At 39.5% G+C, this 16,934-nt stretch overlaps 1 protein-coding gene across 1 annotated transcript in view; it reads right to left on the bottom strand.

Moving 5' to 3' along the window:
* Positions 1 to 16,934, bottom strand: part of doc2b (double C2-like domains, beta) — a 289,938-nt gene that overhangs the window by 14,667 nt on the left and 258,337 nt on the right. Inside the window, exon 6 of the mRNA XM_041801872.1 lies at positions 2,171 to 2,328. Coding sequence (XP_041657806.1) covers positions 2,171 to 2,328 — 158 coding nt within the window. The remainder of the gene's footprint in view (positions 1 to 2,170; positions 2,329 to 16,934) is intronic.

Here is a 16,934-nt window from a genome sequence, read left to right as displayed (position 1 = left end):
TTTTCCACCCAATGAAGTAGATCTGCTCAATTACAGTTGTGCTCATAGATTTGTATACCTTGCCTGAATCTACCAGTTCAATTCTGTTCTCATCACTCCAGAAGCCTTTATTCCAGAAGTGTTTTGGCTTGTTGGTGTTTTCTTGAATATTGTTAGCCTGCTGTTCTGTGACACTGGTGGATCTTGAGACAGTAACACCACTGTGTTGCTATGAAGCCTGTATTACAGCTGAACTAATCTAGGTGTTTGCCTTTGTAACCAGACCAATTTTCCTCACAGATGAGGCAGAAATCACTGTTGGTCAACCTGGCCTTGGTTTGGTTTTTAACGAACTGTTACTTCTCCACTTCTTTACCAGACTTTGACACTATTGTGCAGAGTTTAAAATCTTTGGATGTCTTTTAATACCCAAACTTTGGGAATGTCTCAAAGAAAGACAGTGGAAGATCTTAGCATTGAGGCAGTCGTTGATGTATGAGGAGGCTAAATTATTAAAGGCTTTGCAGGTAGGTAAAGATTTTTAAATCAATTCTAAAATGAACAGGCGGCCAGTGGTTTGTGTTCTGGCTGCTGAATTCTGGATTGACTGCACATTTTAGAGTGATTTTGTGGGAGACCAGTAAATAAAGCATTGCAGTAATCCAGGTGGCTTGTAATAAAAGCAAGTATTATCCTTTCTGCACCTTGCTGGGTCAAAAATTGTCTAGTTTTTGCAGTATTCCTGAGATGATAAAACTAGATATTTCCAATTTTGTTAAACCCTTTAACTCCTGAGTTTCTGGACTCTTTTTCTTATTTTTGCAATAAAAGGCCCAGAAAATGTCCTGTGAGTTAGTGCTTTTTCCCATTTTTCCACAATACTTACAACTTTTAATACATGGCAGTTATTTGCATTTTGCTGCATGTTTAAGAAGGTTTTAACAGTTGAAAATGAAGAAGTACAAAAAAGGGGGGAACATTATGCTAGATTTGAAGAGGTGAAATTACGGTCATAACCACATGTTGGCTGTGAAGTGCAATTTTCAGCTTTCAGAAACTGTTTGGAAACACAGTCGTGTAATTACGATAACACAAAGTATGCTTCAACAGCACATTTTCAGCAACATGCTAGGTCTTAATGGGTTAAAATGGCTGTTGTAATTAAGGTCACTGTCTAAAATGATTCCTAAATCCGTATCCTTTTTTTTTAACTTTGAAAGACAGGCATTAAAAATGCAGGGCAGCAAGCAGAATTTCTGTTTTGTGCTCATTAAATCTCAATATGTTTGCACACATCCACTTGTTGATTTCATTGGCAGAGAAATATGTGCATCATCAGCATAAAAGGATATCTAACAATATGATGGCTCATTTTTATACACAGTATTATATGTTGTGCCTAGGAGACCAAACCATCTCTCTAGACCAGGGGTTTTCAGACTTTTCAGCCTGTGACCCCCAAAATAATGGCATCAAAGATTGTGGACCCCCATCTTTCCTTGAGGGGGATAAAGTGCAAGATGTTGCACAAAGCATTGCGTATAAAATTTGTATTTTAGGTAGTTTTTATAACTTTTACTTACATTTAAGCACACATATCACTTGATAACTAAGTTTTTATTTAAAATTGAACTCTTTTTAACAATATTTTTTATAATAATATATAAAATGTATGATTTTAAATCATATAAAGTTATCTTTGATTGTTGGAAAGCATCTTGCAACCCCCCGTCACTGTTTCACGACTTTATCAAACGCATATAGGACAGCCATATTAGTATGTGCCGTGCCTCTCTCTGCTCCTCACTTAAATGAGAGCGAGAGCTGTTTCTGTGGGAGTGGCAAAGTACACAATGTGCTGTAAAGACATGACAAAACCTACGGACAAAACGAGTGCAACACAGCATGGGGCACAGTCATCATTTATCCTCAGTAATCTTGTTTTCATGCTTTCCGCTGGCACTTGGAGAGAATCAAGGTGAGAGACACTATTACATTGGCTTCATCTTTATCAGCTATTGAGACAACTTTCACCTCTTCAGCACAGTTCCTTTGGTTTGGATGATGCTTGATGCAAAAAAATTCGAAGCTATCCTTTAAGTCTGTACCAGTGTCGTACTTCTTAGAATTGTGGAGTGCTACTCCTGCTCCTGTTCCTGTTGTGTGTATCTGCTGGTGTGTTCATACTAACGTTTTTACGTAGGGGTCAGAGAAGCCGTTGGCGTCCATGGCGGCGAGGTGAGCACAGCGTATGATGCCAACGACCAGGCAGGACTTCTGGGTGTTGTACTTCAGAGAGATCATGATGCGTCCTCGCTCCTCCAGGGACTTTTCTTCTGTCTTGTTGACCTGCAGCGGGAACATTGACAGATTTAGAAATAATAACTCTCTTTTATGTCACATAGTCTTCCGCTGAATAAATGCCAGCTGGGGTCCTCCCTTTTGTGCCAAGCATCATTGGCAACCCATGCTTCTAATTTCTGGCATCCATATTACTTGGGACATAACCAATGCTTCAATTTCCAAAATGCTATTAGTCCATGTCGACATAAAATCATTACCTGGAAACACTCCCACCCTGTAAACCACGTTTATTGAGTGGGAATATTTCCAGTGAGGACATTTTTGGATTCCTCTGAGTTTTTGGTCAAAGTGAGTCGATAACATAAAAGTCTGCAGCAGCTGCAGCTCTCACTTCCAGACAGTCGTGTGTCCTGAAAATCAGCCAAACGCTGATTGGCTGATTGATGCAATCACTGCTGTAGATGGAGAGTTAATAGCCTCATCAAAATTAATTTGCCGTGTTCTTTAGAGACAAGATAAACATCTGAACTGACACATGACCTGTGTGCCTGTTTAAATTTCAAACGCCACACCGGGCCTACTCACTGATGAGCACAAGTACAACAGGAGACGCAGCCCTTCAGGCAAATTGATTTAAACATTTTGTCAGTTTGGGTGATTTGTGGTTTAATGTGGTGTGTCAAAGGCTCAATTAAAAATCCCATTTTAGTGCGTGGTCTCATGAGGAGACCGAATTCTGAATCTGTCAGCTTCCTCAAAACACTGCTGCTGTTGAATCATTTATGTCAGATGACCTCTATCTTAGTGACACCATTTTTAATTGTCCTGGTTCATAAATGGTGCATAACTTAGTGTAGTTAAACAACAGCAGGAGACATGGGCAGGAGAAGGAGTAGTGCAAAGCAGAATGCACAGTGTAAAATTAACACCAAGACTGTTAACACATAAGATTAAATCCATGATAAACACGCTATTTCTGACAAGTTCTCTACAATAGAGTTTCTACATCAGGGGTTTTCAAATGCTCTGGCAAGGCACCTTAGTGTGCCTTGAGGCAAGTGTAAGTGTGCCTTGGGAATTTGAACAACCATACTTTATTACTAAAACTTTATGACAAGTACTGCCCACTGAATTGGCTGGGCCCCTGAAAAAATCCTGGAGTATGGATCCTTCCCAGATTTTTTTGATATCAGTGCATGTGAGTTGGACCAGTACCACTGATGCTAGCATCCTGGCTAACATACACCTCATTAAAAACTGAAAATTGTGGCAAGGTATTATTGGGTTCAGGTGTTGAAATTATTTATTCATGCTACTTTCCTTTTAAGTTAACCACTTTTCTACCCATTTCACCACTTCTTTTGACACCTTTAAACCATTCTTGCAGCTGTTTTGCCATTTTGTCTCTTCTTTTGCTACTTTTATCCCATTTTTGAAACTTTTAGCCAAATGTAACCAATTTTTGCCAACTTTATGGCATTTTATCCCATTTTTGACTTTGTTTGGCCACTTTTTGCTTAATTTTTTTTTTTTTTATCAATTTTAACCTATTTTGCCACTATTTCCCATTTGCAACCCTTTTTTCCCCACATTTTTGACACTTTTAACCCATTCTGCCAATTTTGCCCATTTTTGACTTTTTTTTTGCCATAATTTGCCTAATTTAGCCTTATTTATACATCACTTTTAACCAGTTTTTGCCACCTTTTGCCCACTTTGCCATTGTTTGGCCACTGTTTGCCCAATTTTGCTGTATTTATGAAAAAAATAATCATTTTAACCCATTTTTGCCACCTTTTGCCCATGTTTGGCCTCTTTTTTTCCCAATTTTGCCTCGTCATACCATCTGTTGTCTCTTTTCATAATTATTCAGTACTTCTCAGTTAAAGTTGTCTCAGTTTCTTCTACTTTATTTTATGACTTTTTGACAAGAGTGTTAATTGTTTGGGTTAAATATACTGGTTATCACATCTTTACTTAACAATGGATCACAGTTTTGCTGACCTCCATGATCCCCCCAGGCTGGGCCCCAGAAAGCTCTCCCCTTTTCCCCCTCCTTATGGGTGGCCTTGACTGTAACATTATTTAAGAGTCTATTTTATATCAATATGAATACGGTGTGCCCTGAGATTTTGACTTAACTTTGGGTGTGCCTTGGGCAAAAACAGTTTGAAAACCATGGATCTAGATAATTAAGATAAAAATGTATGTAGGCTGTGTCTGCTTTAACAAGCATATGGACTTTAAATAATGTGTACCTGCTCTTAACAGTGGATGCTCACCTGCAGAAAGGGCCATTTGACTGCTATTGTTTGCCAAACTCAACAAAAACACAATCTGACATTGTTTACTCATAGATAATTTAGAATAATTGTGCTCAATTTGGACGGCTTTATAAGTGTTTTCTGACCTTGAGACCAGTCAGTTACTCTTTATTTAAATTTCTGTTCAATCAATAATTCAATTAGTAGTCTCAGGTTCATCAGCAGCATTAAAACCTTTTTTTAATAGCCCATTGTCCTTCTATGTTTTTTTTTCAGTACTTTTCAGTTTGTTCCCTTTGCTGCAAAATGTTGGTCAAAAATAAAGAAGAAATAAATCTTTTAATATATGTTAATGAAATATTATCTGATGGTTGGCATTAGGGCTAGTTTATGAAGGTAGTTATGCCAGTGAAGAGAAACAGGCTTTATTATTTAGAAAACTTGAACAACTTCCCAGTCATGAGTTTATCCAGGGTTAAGATTATAAACTTCAGGCATACATTTCTACCTCAGGCCTAAGAACCAAAACAATTATCCCTGCTTGATACAATCTATCCTAGCAGTCATAAATCAAACAACTGGGTATTTTTTCTAACCTTTTCACTTATTTTATGCTGAAAGACTGTAAAGAAGAGTATCATAGTGGTGGATTGGTTAGTACTGCTACCTTCCAGGAAGAGGGTTCATGGTTCTATTCCCAGTTTAGGCCTGCTTATGTGAAGCTAGCATGTGCCACATGTCATTTTAAGATCCTGCAGGACTCCATTTTCTTCAAGCGTTTCATAGACACACTAGTAAAGATAATTAGTCCCTCTAAATTGCCCATAGAGTGTATCTCTAAGAAAAACTGGCAACCCGTCAAGGTTCTGCCTCTCACTCAGCAACAGCTAGGATTGTCTCTCTGTGATCTCCCCTGACACATGATTGTAAAGTGGCTCATGCATTAGGCTGGTAACATCTGTGAATGCAGAGTCTAAGAGAGATCTACCTTCAGCACTGAGCTCATTAACCTCACCGTAAACCAATCATCTGATCAGTATCAATCAATCTACTGAATCAGTTCTAACTCTGAACTGATTGTGCTGAGTGATTGAACAGCTTCCCCTTTTACCATTTAATTCAAGTTATCTGGTGAAACTCCTCAGGATTGTAATTGTATCCCTCTACCTAGAAGCTCAAACCAATTATCCCTGCCTGAAACCAACCATCTGACGGGCAATTAATCAGGTTGGCTCTTACTATACAACAGCTGAAAGATGGGTTGGTTGAACTTCTTCATAGGTGCTCCATAACTTCACTTAGTAATACTGTATGTCAAAGATATTCAAGCTTTTGACCTACCTTTAACCTTGGGAACCGAGCCAAATAATTAGCCATCCATTAATCAATGGAGTCAGTTCTTACTTTAGATTGAATAACAGATGGTTGCCTGGTTGATTGACGAGGCCAAGCTGCTCTTTTATCAGTTCATTCTGTAGTTTTGAAGATCTTTTGGCATGCCTTGCTACCTCGAGCCTTGAGATTCAAGCTAGTTGTCTCTGCCTGAAAGCCAACCATCTGATCAAGCCTTAATCAATCAAGCCAATTCCTCTGGAGCATTGGCTATTCTAGTTTGTAAAGCAAGTGCACCATTCACAGAGGTGACAAATTACTGCATTTCGTCCCTGCCTTCGCTTCCCCACATTCTCTTTTCAGCAGTCCTGTCTGGTAAACACAATGCCCCTAAAATACAGTATAAAATCAAATGCTGTCTCACAATAAAACAATAAAATAATGTTTGGTTTGGCTGAATGACTGAAGTTATCTCAAGATACTTCAGTCAGTCAAGTCAAATCTTAGGCTAAGTAATGGGTAAATCGATTGACTCAGCCAAGCTGCTCATTCATCAGTTCATGCAGTGATATTCTGAAGATCTGTCATGCCTCATTTCTAGCCTTGGGAGTGAAGAGTTAATGATCTCTGACCAACCCAACCGTTTCATGAGCTAACAATCAATCAAGTCACGTCCGACTGTAAAATGACAAAGTTATGGGTTGGTTGGCTGAGGATGGAATACATTCCCAGCCATTAAGGTATGAATTTTCACCTCAGCCTTGACACTGAGACTCATTACCCATGGCTGGAACCAGCTTTCTGATCAGCTAGTCATCAATCAGTGGAGTCAGTTCCTACTGTAGATTGAGTAACAGGTTGTCTGGTTGATTGATTGACTATGTCAAGCTGCTCATTCATCAGTTCATGCTGTGATATGTTGATGACTTTTTGGTGTGGCTTCTGACTCCTGCCTTAAAACTAAAAGCAACTGTCCCTTCCCAAAAGTCAACCATCATATCAACCCAAATCAGTATAACACTGAAACTCTAGCCTGTTTGATTTGTATGTTGGTCAGAAATTCAAAAAGGACAGCCATTAGTTCCATCAGGTTTAGCACTGAAACCCATCAGCCCTGGCTAAAACCAACTACTTGATCCGTTATTCATCAGCCTTTCAAAGTTGGCTCTTACCGTTGACTGAACTACTGATGATAGTCTGATTGGTTAACTGGCTGTAAATAGTGAACACATAATAACAATAATATATTTATGACTCCCTGATGGATTACAGCAACAAATGGCAGAACCTTATAGGGGCAGAGCCAGTGGTAGGCTGGGCCTACCTGAAAATCTGATTGGCCTCCCCAAAACCCTGAAAATGATTTTCTATTTGCCCTGTCAGGGGATAACTAGCCAATTAGGTCTACTCAGTAACTTTGCATATATTAACCTACATTAGATTGGTTTTATTGGTTTTAAATATCCTCAAGGTGAGGAATATGTATTTATTTACGTATTTCTGTATGTTGCCCTCAGTGGAAAAAGTCCTGAATCATGTACATCACATCTTACTGTAAGACAGTTAAGTGATTGGTTGGTTGGTTAGCTGCTCAGTCATCAATTCACTCAGTGACATATTGAGGACATTTAAGCATGGAGTACTATCTTCAACCTTGAGACCCAAATCTATTAACCCTTTATAAAACACATTGATCAGTCAGTCAATTCACACTGAAAATGATTTAAGTAGTTACTAGATTGGGTTGATTGTTTGAACAATTAAATTTGAAGATCTTAAGGTTTTGCAGTTCTCCCCTAGGCCTTGAAACCAACCACCCAGTCAGCCATCAATCCAAACACGGCCAGCTCCTGGTGTAAAGTGACCAACCGATCAATACTGAACGCTTTCATAGCTGCCCATTCATCATTTCTATTGGTGATCATAATAGTGCATTTACTCTAGCCTTGGAACCCAAGACTACTCATCTAACCAGTCCATCAATCAATCAAGTCAACGCTTTCTATGAACTAACTGACAAACCATCTGAACAACCACCAGTTATTAAATCAACTGAATGATTTCTCAATGAAAACTGATATATTGTTAGAATGACTGGACAGCCATTTCAAAGATTAAATCATGGTCAGACACAAAGTAATCAATCAAGTCAGCTCTTACCCTGGACATACTGGTAGTCTAAATGATTAAGAGGCTCCTCATTCATCAGTTAGTTCCTAACAGTCTTAAGGCTTACGGTCCTGCCTATAGCCCACTGTTTCACCATCAACCATTTAAAGTCCACCATGGTCCACATTGTTATGCAAATGACATTTTTCTCTGAGTTTCCTAAATAGTCAATGCAAATGACAGTGTATAATTTTAAAGTCATCAGCAGGTAAAACATAATTCATTTTTTTAACAGACCTCCCAATGAAAACTTTTTTTTTTTCAAAAATAAAAAACTCAAAATTCACTGTTCCAAATGATTATGCATAACAAAGTTTCAAAACATTTTATAGGTTGTAAAAAATTGAAAATGGTCATTTGTTGAATTTGCAGCTTTAGGAGGTCATATTTACTGAAATCAAATGCTATTTCAATCAAAAACATCACCTCCACAATTCTTGCATCCATTGAACTTGTGAGTTTTTGGAGAGTTTCTGCTTGAATTTCTTCGTAAGATGTCAGAATAGCCTCCCAGAGCTGCTGTTTTGATGTGAACTGCCTAGATCTTTAGCTTGAGGATGCTCTTTAGCTTGAGGATGCTCCAAAGGTTCTCGATAGGGTCGAGGTCAGGGGAGGATGGGGGCCCCACCATGAGTTTCTCGCCTTTTATGTCCATAGCAGCCAATGACACAGAGGTATTCTTTGCAGCATGAGATGGTGCATTGTCATGCATGAAGATAACTTTGTTACAGAAGGCACTGTTCTTCTTTCTGTACCATGGAAGAAAGTGGTCAGTCAGAAACTCTTTATACTTTGCCAAGGTCATTTTCACACCTTCAGGGACCCTAAAGGGGCCGACCAGCTCTCTCCTCATGATTCCGGCCCAAACATGACTCCACGACCTCCTTGCTGACATTGCAGCCACATCTCCATTCATCTGGACCATCCTGGGTTGCATGGCAGTCATCAGTAAACAAGACACTGAGCTCTTCAGGTTGATCCATTTATCATCAAAAATGTTTGCAAAAGGAGACTGCATGGCTAGGTGTTTGATTTTATTCTGAAACACATTAATTCAATAATTAACTGGTGCTGCTAAATATTTTTGTGCATAAAGCCCAGTTTGTTTTATCAGTGTGAGTGATCCATCCAGTGCTTAAGCTTAGTACGATTGCTTGGGACTGCCATGAATGAAAAATGTGGACTGTGACAAGGTGCCGTTGATTGTGCACGAGCACAAGCAGTGGTGTGCAATGTTGACATGACATATATATAGAGTAGCCTCGTGGTAGAGAGCCATATCTAACTAAAATGATTCAAAATAAGCTAAGAAGGTGCGCGAGGGAAGTTGCAGTCATGTCATCTCCATTGTATGGATTCTGAGACCACCTTTCTTCTACACAAAGCCTCACATATCCACACATCCACCCATCCATCCACACATCCATCCAATGTACATGATCACCCATCAACAGCCTTGTCTTTGGACTATCAGAGGATCCCCAAGAACCAGGAGAGAACACTCACACATGCAGGAGAAGAACATGGAACTCCACACAGAAAGGCCCAATCTGACCGGGATTTGAACCAGTGACAGTGCTAACCTCTGCACCGCTGTTTAGCACCCATCACACAAATGTGAATTTGGAAATAAAATCACTTTTTTGGTTAGTTTGAGATGATCCCAGAATGATGATGAACACTGGTTTGAAAGCCCCCCCTGTGAATTTTTGCCTAGGGCCCCAACAGACTCCAGAATCACACTGAGGTTCCCGACAGTCATCACACACTCTTAATATCAGCGTGAGTGTCTTTATCAAACCCTTTCAGGGCTCCGTAAAACTTCAAGCTCTCCAAAGAGAAAATGCCTATTTGAGTGAAAGACTTTAACAGAAAACACCCTGAGCCCTTAAAGAGCGGCTGCATCTGAGCTTTAATTTATTTTTACTGCTATGCCCAGTGACTTAGAAATGTAATTTACTGGAAAACATTTCCACATTGGCTGATTGCATGAATATACACTGAGCTTTCCCATACATCAGCATTTATTTTGCTCACCATATTAAGTATAAACCCTTCCATATCAGCTGAGTAAAATGCATAGTGGCTTAACAAGTTCAAGCTTATCAAGGGCTTCTTCAAAGTACATGGACCAGTGGAAATATGGGCATTGGGACTGTGACGTCTTCCAATTGGATTTGTGCCATTTCAAATTGATATTCATTATTTCTCCCTGTCTGAGTCAGACTGTCTGTCTCCTTGACAAACCTTCACTTTATTCACTCTTGGGTGAGTTGTAGAGTATAAAATAATAGTTTTAAGAAAGTTGCTCAAGTTTCAAAGATCACGTTTTATCATGAAATTACACTTCTTCAAAAAACCTCAAGTTTCTATTGAGTTTAGTCTTAAACCCTCATGTTTAAAGGCTTTAAATTCTGATTCTCAGAATGGTGCTGCCACAGACACAATCCACAGCCATAACCCTAAAATATCTTCCTCTGACACCCAGTCTAAATACCCAAAAACAGCATGTGCTGTGTGATAACTGAGCAAATGTCTGACCGTGCTACTTACGCCCACATGCCATTTGATAGAAGTAGATTCACAGAGGGAAAAGACAGAGAGAAAGCCAATAAAATGGATTTACTTTAATAACTGGGTTACAAGATGGCAAAAATTAATTATTGATCAAGATCTTCCCCATCCCCCCAGTTTACTCTGGTTTCTCCTCCTGCCCTCATTTTACCAGTCTAGTTAGGTTACACACTACACAGTACATTCAGGTGACAGTTTCACATGAAATTTGTTTTTTCGCTTACTCGTCCATGCATTTATCTTTAGTTGGCTTGATTACTGCAAAGTGTCTTCACAGGTCTACATAAGAAAATCAATCAAACAGCTGAAGCTCATTTAGAATCCTGCTGCTGGAGTCATTACCAAGACCTAGAAAGAAAATCACATCACTCCACTTCTGAGGTCTTTCCTTTCTGTTTCTTAGAGTAAAAAATGAAATAATTAGTAACTTTATGAATGGTTTAGGGTCAGAAGACATAAGTGACCCTGTTATGATATAAACTATTCAGACCGCTTACTTTGACTGGTACAGGTCAGATGTCTGTTCCCAGAGCCAAATGTGGAGAAGCAGTGTTCAGTTTTTTATGAATATATCAGAGGCAAAATCAAAGAAATCTGTAGGTCAGCCCAAACTTTTTACTCTTTCTAATCAACGTTGAACCTTCACTTCATCACAGCTGCCTGTAAGGAAAATATTTCAAGCGATATTTTTAAATCCTTGATCTTAACCTCCTGACACCTGAACTTTATTTTTTTATGCATGCTTGATATCTCATAGTTATTTGGGATAAGTAGGACTTGATAGGTATAAGAACTTAGAAAAATAAAAATGACATCCTCATAGGAGGACACTGTTTATCCCGTGCGGGGAGGGGGTGGCTGGAGCCTATCTCAACTTAACTGTCATTGGGCGAGAGGCGGGGTACACCCTTGGTGGTGGGAGGAAGCCAGAGTACCAGGAGAGAACTCATGCATGCTGGGGAAAACATGCAAACCCTGCACAGAAAGAGAAAGTCTGGCTGGGAAGCAAACCAGGAACCCTCTTGCTGTGAGGCAACAGTGCTAACCCCTGTGCCAACGTGCAGCCCTTATCTTACTGTATAACACACTGATACCGATAATTTCCTACTCCTGATGGCCGATAACCGATAATAACTGATATATATCTATATATATATATATAGATATATATATTTTAATTGTTGATTTACCAAAAGAAGTTTATTTGATGTGTTTATGCACATCTGGGGGTAAGAAGGGGTTAATATGTTGTGAGCAGAGATATTTATAACTAATTTTAACTAATATCACTTGTGTTTTTCAAAAAACAAAGAACTATTCTGACTTTATAACTGTTATTATAGTTAACTTTTTTAGTTAAACATTTACAACATACACCAACAACTGACAGACGGTTCTCCCCCATAAAACCAAATGATAACAGGCTGTTGTGCTTAACAAATGGAGCTATTTGGGGGTCTGGGTTTCTTTCTTTTTTCTGTTTTTTGTTTTTTTGTTTTTGCTGCTTAAGCCAGAATTAAAGCGAGCTGATGTTTTACATAAAGATTAAAAATATGCACTGACATAAGTCATATCAGAGATAGGTTAAGAATGTAAAGTCCACCGTGGTCTGTGGCTAAACTTCTGTTCCTAATGTCGATCAGACTGAATGAAACCACGTCAAACAGAGCAGGCAGGGATACGTCTATGAAAGTAGCAGTGGATCAGGAGACTGCCAGATGGATTTTGTTATTATAACGTTGCGCCTTTTGGCTCTGGCAAGCTTTCTGCAGTTTTCAATGCCTGCTTACGATCAGCGCTCTGCCTGGTATTGGCCGTTGGCTTGGTCCTAATGCCCACGGCTGAGGCTAGTGGCTGCTGCCGCTTTGTTTTAATGTCATTAGGATGATGACCCTTAAGTGACGTATAAGATCCGTCGAGGACTTCTTTCTAGTCTTTATGACCTTTGCAAGGCAAATTCTACGCACATGGTCGTGTTATCTTCCCTGTAAAATACTAAATAATGCCACTGTGTTGTTAGCATTTTAGCACAGGGGCTGCTTCCTCTTCTTCTCTGGTGCTTAACAGCGGGTCATGTACTGCGGTGCCACTTGCTGTTTCAGAATGTGTAGTCTTAGGGTTAGGGGACTTATCGGAATGATGTAATAATTTCCTGTTATCGGCCAAATAATTATTGGCGCGATAGTTATCATGCACCCCTAGGTGTAACAAAATATGGGCAATTCTACCAAATTGTCGAAAAACGTAGTTGGAAATATCCTGAAAGTATTTATTCCCTAAAAATGTCCATGGCTGCATATTGATTAACACACTAGGTACACATTTTCACATATTTTCAGCAATTAAAAAAAAAAAAAAAGTATCCAACACAAATAGAAACCATTGAAGACAAATTTGTACCACATGTAATAAACATTTATACTCACTTTTACTGGTAAACTGTTGGTTTATTTCCAAAACCTGCCCAAGTTGTATTTCCATATGCCTGTAGTCCCAATGTCCCCATAACAGTACTTACAATGTTACAATGTCATTTAGCAGACGCTTTTGTCCAAAGCGACATATATCAGACAGGTGTTCCAGGAGTTAAGGACCTTATCCAAGGGCCCAAACTGGAATGATTACGTACTGACTGGGATTCAGATCATCGATGTCCCATACCAAAGTCAGTAGTGCAACCTACTGAGCTATCCAGCCTTCTTACAGTACTTACCTTTGAGCGATAGTGTAGCTTGTTACTACTGATAAACTTGTAAAAAATGCACCCCAAATCACACTGCAAAAGTTACCAAGCATAAATAATTAAGTTGCAATAATGGAGCTCAGTTAAAGTTCATGCAGGAAGACTGTTTCTGCTCATTCTTCAGTCACCACCCATTCACATCTCTCGCTTTTCCATTCTTTCTCTCTTCCTGCTCTGTCAATCAGCTAATCATGGACATTCACTCACCTAAGTACTCAGCTAATCAGATTCGGTCACAACCCTGTTAGTCTAATCATCATGCAACAGTCAGATTTTAAATCTGTCATTCTCTCTTTCACAGTCAGCCAGTCGTTCTGTGCAGATGCTGCAACCCTCCTCCACCCCAGCCACCTCCATTCAGTTGTTCAGCATCTAGTCCAGATCCTTACAGGTCTCCACCTCATCTTATCCTGCATTCCTGGGTTTCTGGGCAGCTGTTCAGAAGTCTACACCTTATCTGATCCTGAATCTCCCAACACCACCACCAGTGTCTAGACTCCAAGGGGGGTGTCCTTTTCCTGCCATTTACTTCACTCCCCCTTCAAATACATGACATCATCATGGTGGAGTCTAATCGCCAAGGACTTTGCACAATTCTCTTTCATTCAATTTGTAAAATAAATTATTGTCAAACTCGTTTAAAGTCTCTTCTGATTTAAATAAAATTTGAAGAATATTTGTGCATTGAACAGTTTTTGACTTTGAATATACTGTTTATGCTGATGATATTCAGTTTCAAATTTCTTTTAAGCCTTTAGGTTTGATCCTTTTTACTTTTAGTATCCTAACCCTTACCTTAAATCTAACCCTAAACAGAGGTTTTATCTGATTTTATCTCAAAAGCTTTAGTATATATCTGTTCTGACAGAGATGGCATCTCATTAACAGTCTGTGAGAGACTTATGGTGTGTAGCCAGACTGTCCTAGGCTGTCCTGATATTTGTATAGTAGCAGAAAAAATTTGAAAACAAGAAAAGAAAGCAGGTGAAATCTTGGCATAGCTGTGTCAGTGTGTGTGAGGGATAAATACTACACACTATCCCTGAAGCTACCCAGTCTGCTCTTATTGGAACCTTACCTATCAAACATGGCAAAAATCCCTGCAGTGTGTGGTCATGTTTTTAGTGATCTATTCTGCTGTTTGTAAAAGCCTAAAAGCATCACATGAAAAACCTCCATGAATGGAGGAGTGGTCAATAATTTGTAAACTCAAAACTCCTTGTTAAAATAACTTCCCATTATAAACTCTGTGCTAACTTTTTTGTTACAACCTTCATGAACCCACATTTCCCGCTGATCACTGAAGCCTCAATAACATACGAGGATGTTTTCAGAAAATAAAAAAAAGGAAGAAAAACAGGCAGGAAAGTGTGATCAGACACAGACTTGTGTCTTGTTCTGTGAGTAGGAGACTGTGCTCAACAATCTGCCCAGCAGTGTCCACAGCAGGGTACTAATCAGATCTCTCCAGGGAGCCGCCTCGCTCTACATGAATCACAGATGACTTTTACAAGACGTCTCGCTGGACTTGTGGAATCGACGGCATCCACTTCGCCTGGCATGCCAACATGTTCCAGCCGCCGCCTCAGTTTACTGTCAGATCCATTTAGCCTAGTCTCTTCGTCTGCTGTTTATACGTGGTGAGGACATCCAACCTCCCTGCCTGCTTTAACAGGGAGCACTTTAGAAGGTCTGTGACAAAACAAGAGGCTGACAGGAATACAAGAGCATCAGGACGTTAAGCCGGGTGAGGAAGCACAGACCTCAGGATGCCTCATGGGAATCAAGGTCGACACAGACGACAAGTAGAGACGTCTTTACAGCACTCAGTGTCTCCTTCTTCTATTTCACTTTCACAGACAATCCATTAAACCTTTCTTCTCCACCACATTAGTTTTCAAGGCTCCATATAAACAACTTATGTCAACAGATAGACACAACAACACAGACAGAATCTTGTCATTTTCATATCCACATTTTTAAATTACTGTTAGATTCAAAATAGGTGCATCAAAAATTACAATGTTTAAAGAGTAACTAAACCCTCAGACAACTTTTTAGATGAAAACCCAGTATTTGAGCACAAAGTACTTAATTTTAGTCCATAAAGTGTACTGTAGGTACTAAAAGTCAACCATATTGTTTTCTCAGCGCAAATAATACAGACTGGTTGTCTGTCTCTGTATGTCAGCCCTGTGATTGAATGGTGACCAGTCCAGGTTGTACCCCGCCTCACACCCAATGACAGCTGGGATAGGCTCCAGGAAGGGATTCCATAAAGCATCCCTTTCTTTTCATTGCCACCCAGGCCTCTTTGCTGATTGGCTGGTAGTTGTGTGACATCACCAGTCAGACAGTGTTGAGGGTGGGATATTAGGTCAGAGTGTTGAGAGTGACACACCTTACAGTGGTCAACAATCCACCAAGCTGATAATTAAATAAGTCTAGCCCTGGTAGGATTAAATTGACCAACATTTAATGTTCACGGTTGAATTTAACATATCTGGAGGAACGATGCTTAGAAGTGCTGATGCCTTCTGGCCTTGCACTGCTCCAGGCTCCCAAAATGCTTTGCATGTAGCTGGCATCTGCTTGAGGTGCCAACTGAAATTTGTCTGCACTTTAAAACAACTTTTCTCATTCAGTGGGAGAAATTTGCTCATGAATTGACTATCGGAGTTTACCTGTTGGTACAAATACTTGATGTTTTGTTGTTGAAAAGACTCCCTAATTAAAAAAAAAAAATGCACGTTTTGCAACAGAAGAGGGCGGAGCATAAGGCTCCATCAAATCCCTGCTGGGATGCATTTAGTGGCGCCATTCCCTTAAGATGTAATGCCAACAAGAATGGCTTGGATGGAAAGTAAGGGTAGACATTAATGACCTTTGACCTATAACCTTTGAGTTCTGTTAAGTTAATACTTGGATCATGGTGGACTTCTGTGCAAAGTTTGAAGAAAGCTTTATTGAGATATTGTGTTTACAAGTATGGCCGAGATGGATGAAAATTCTGGTAACACGTCTCCAGCCTGGATATATCGCTGGCATAAAGGCATATAAATTGGTGCATAAGTCAGCACAAACAAGAAGAAGTCTGCCAAATTTCAAGTCTCAAATTTAGCAAAGCACATTCCACTTCAGCTGGACTATTTCATTGACCATCTGTGAATGAAGTAGTCAAGCCTGTCAGTCTTGTGAGATGTTTTTCACTGCACTAAAAAGTCTTGTGATATTTTGATCTCACAAGATCTTGAGGCATGAGATCTCGCCACAACCCTACTTCACAGGAAACAGGAAGCTCCAGCATCACTTATATCAGAGAATGACTTTATTAGACCAATGCATCTACTTCAGCCAAAAAATATACTTAACCCTTACATACTGTTCATATTCTGAACCTTCACAGTTTGGTCTGGGTCAAAATAATTCCCTTGTAGCAAGTATTTTTACCAAATTGTGAACTACAAACCTATTAAGAATGTTTAAAAAGCTTTTGCCATGTTTTGGGAACACAGACAATTCTCGTGACAGTGGTGAGGTCCCCTTGAACTCTGTCACCTCTTCCACAT

Source organism: Cheilinus undulatus, linkage group 12 (assembly GCF_018320785.1).
Source record: "Cheilinus undulatus linkage group 12, ASM1832078v1, whole genome shotgun sequence".
In the NCBI taxonomy this organism is placed as follows: Eukaryota; Metazoa; Chordata; class Actinopteri; order Labriformes; family Labridae; genus Cheilinus; species Cheilinus undulatus.
The sequence above is the reverse complement of the archived record's forward strand: the minus strand, read 5'-3'. Positions and strand labels throughout refer to the sequence as shown.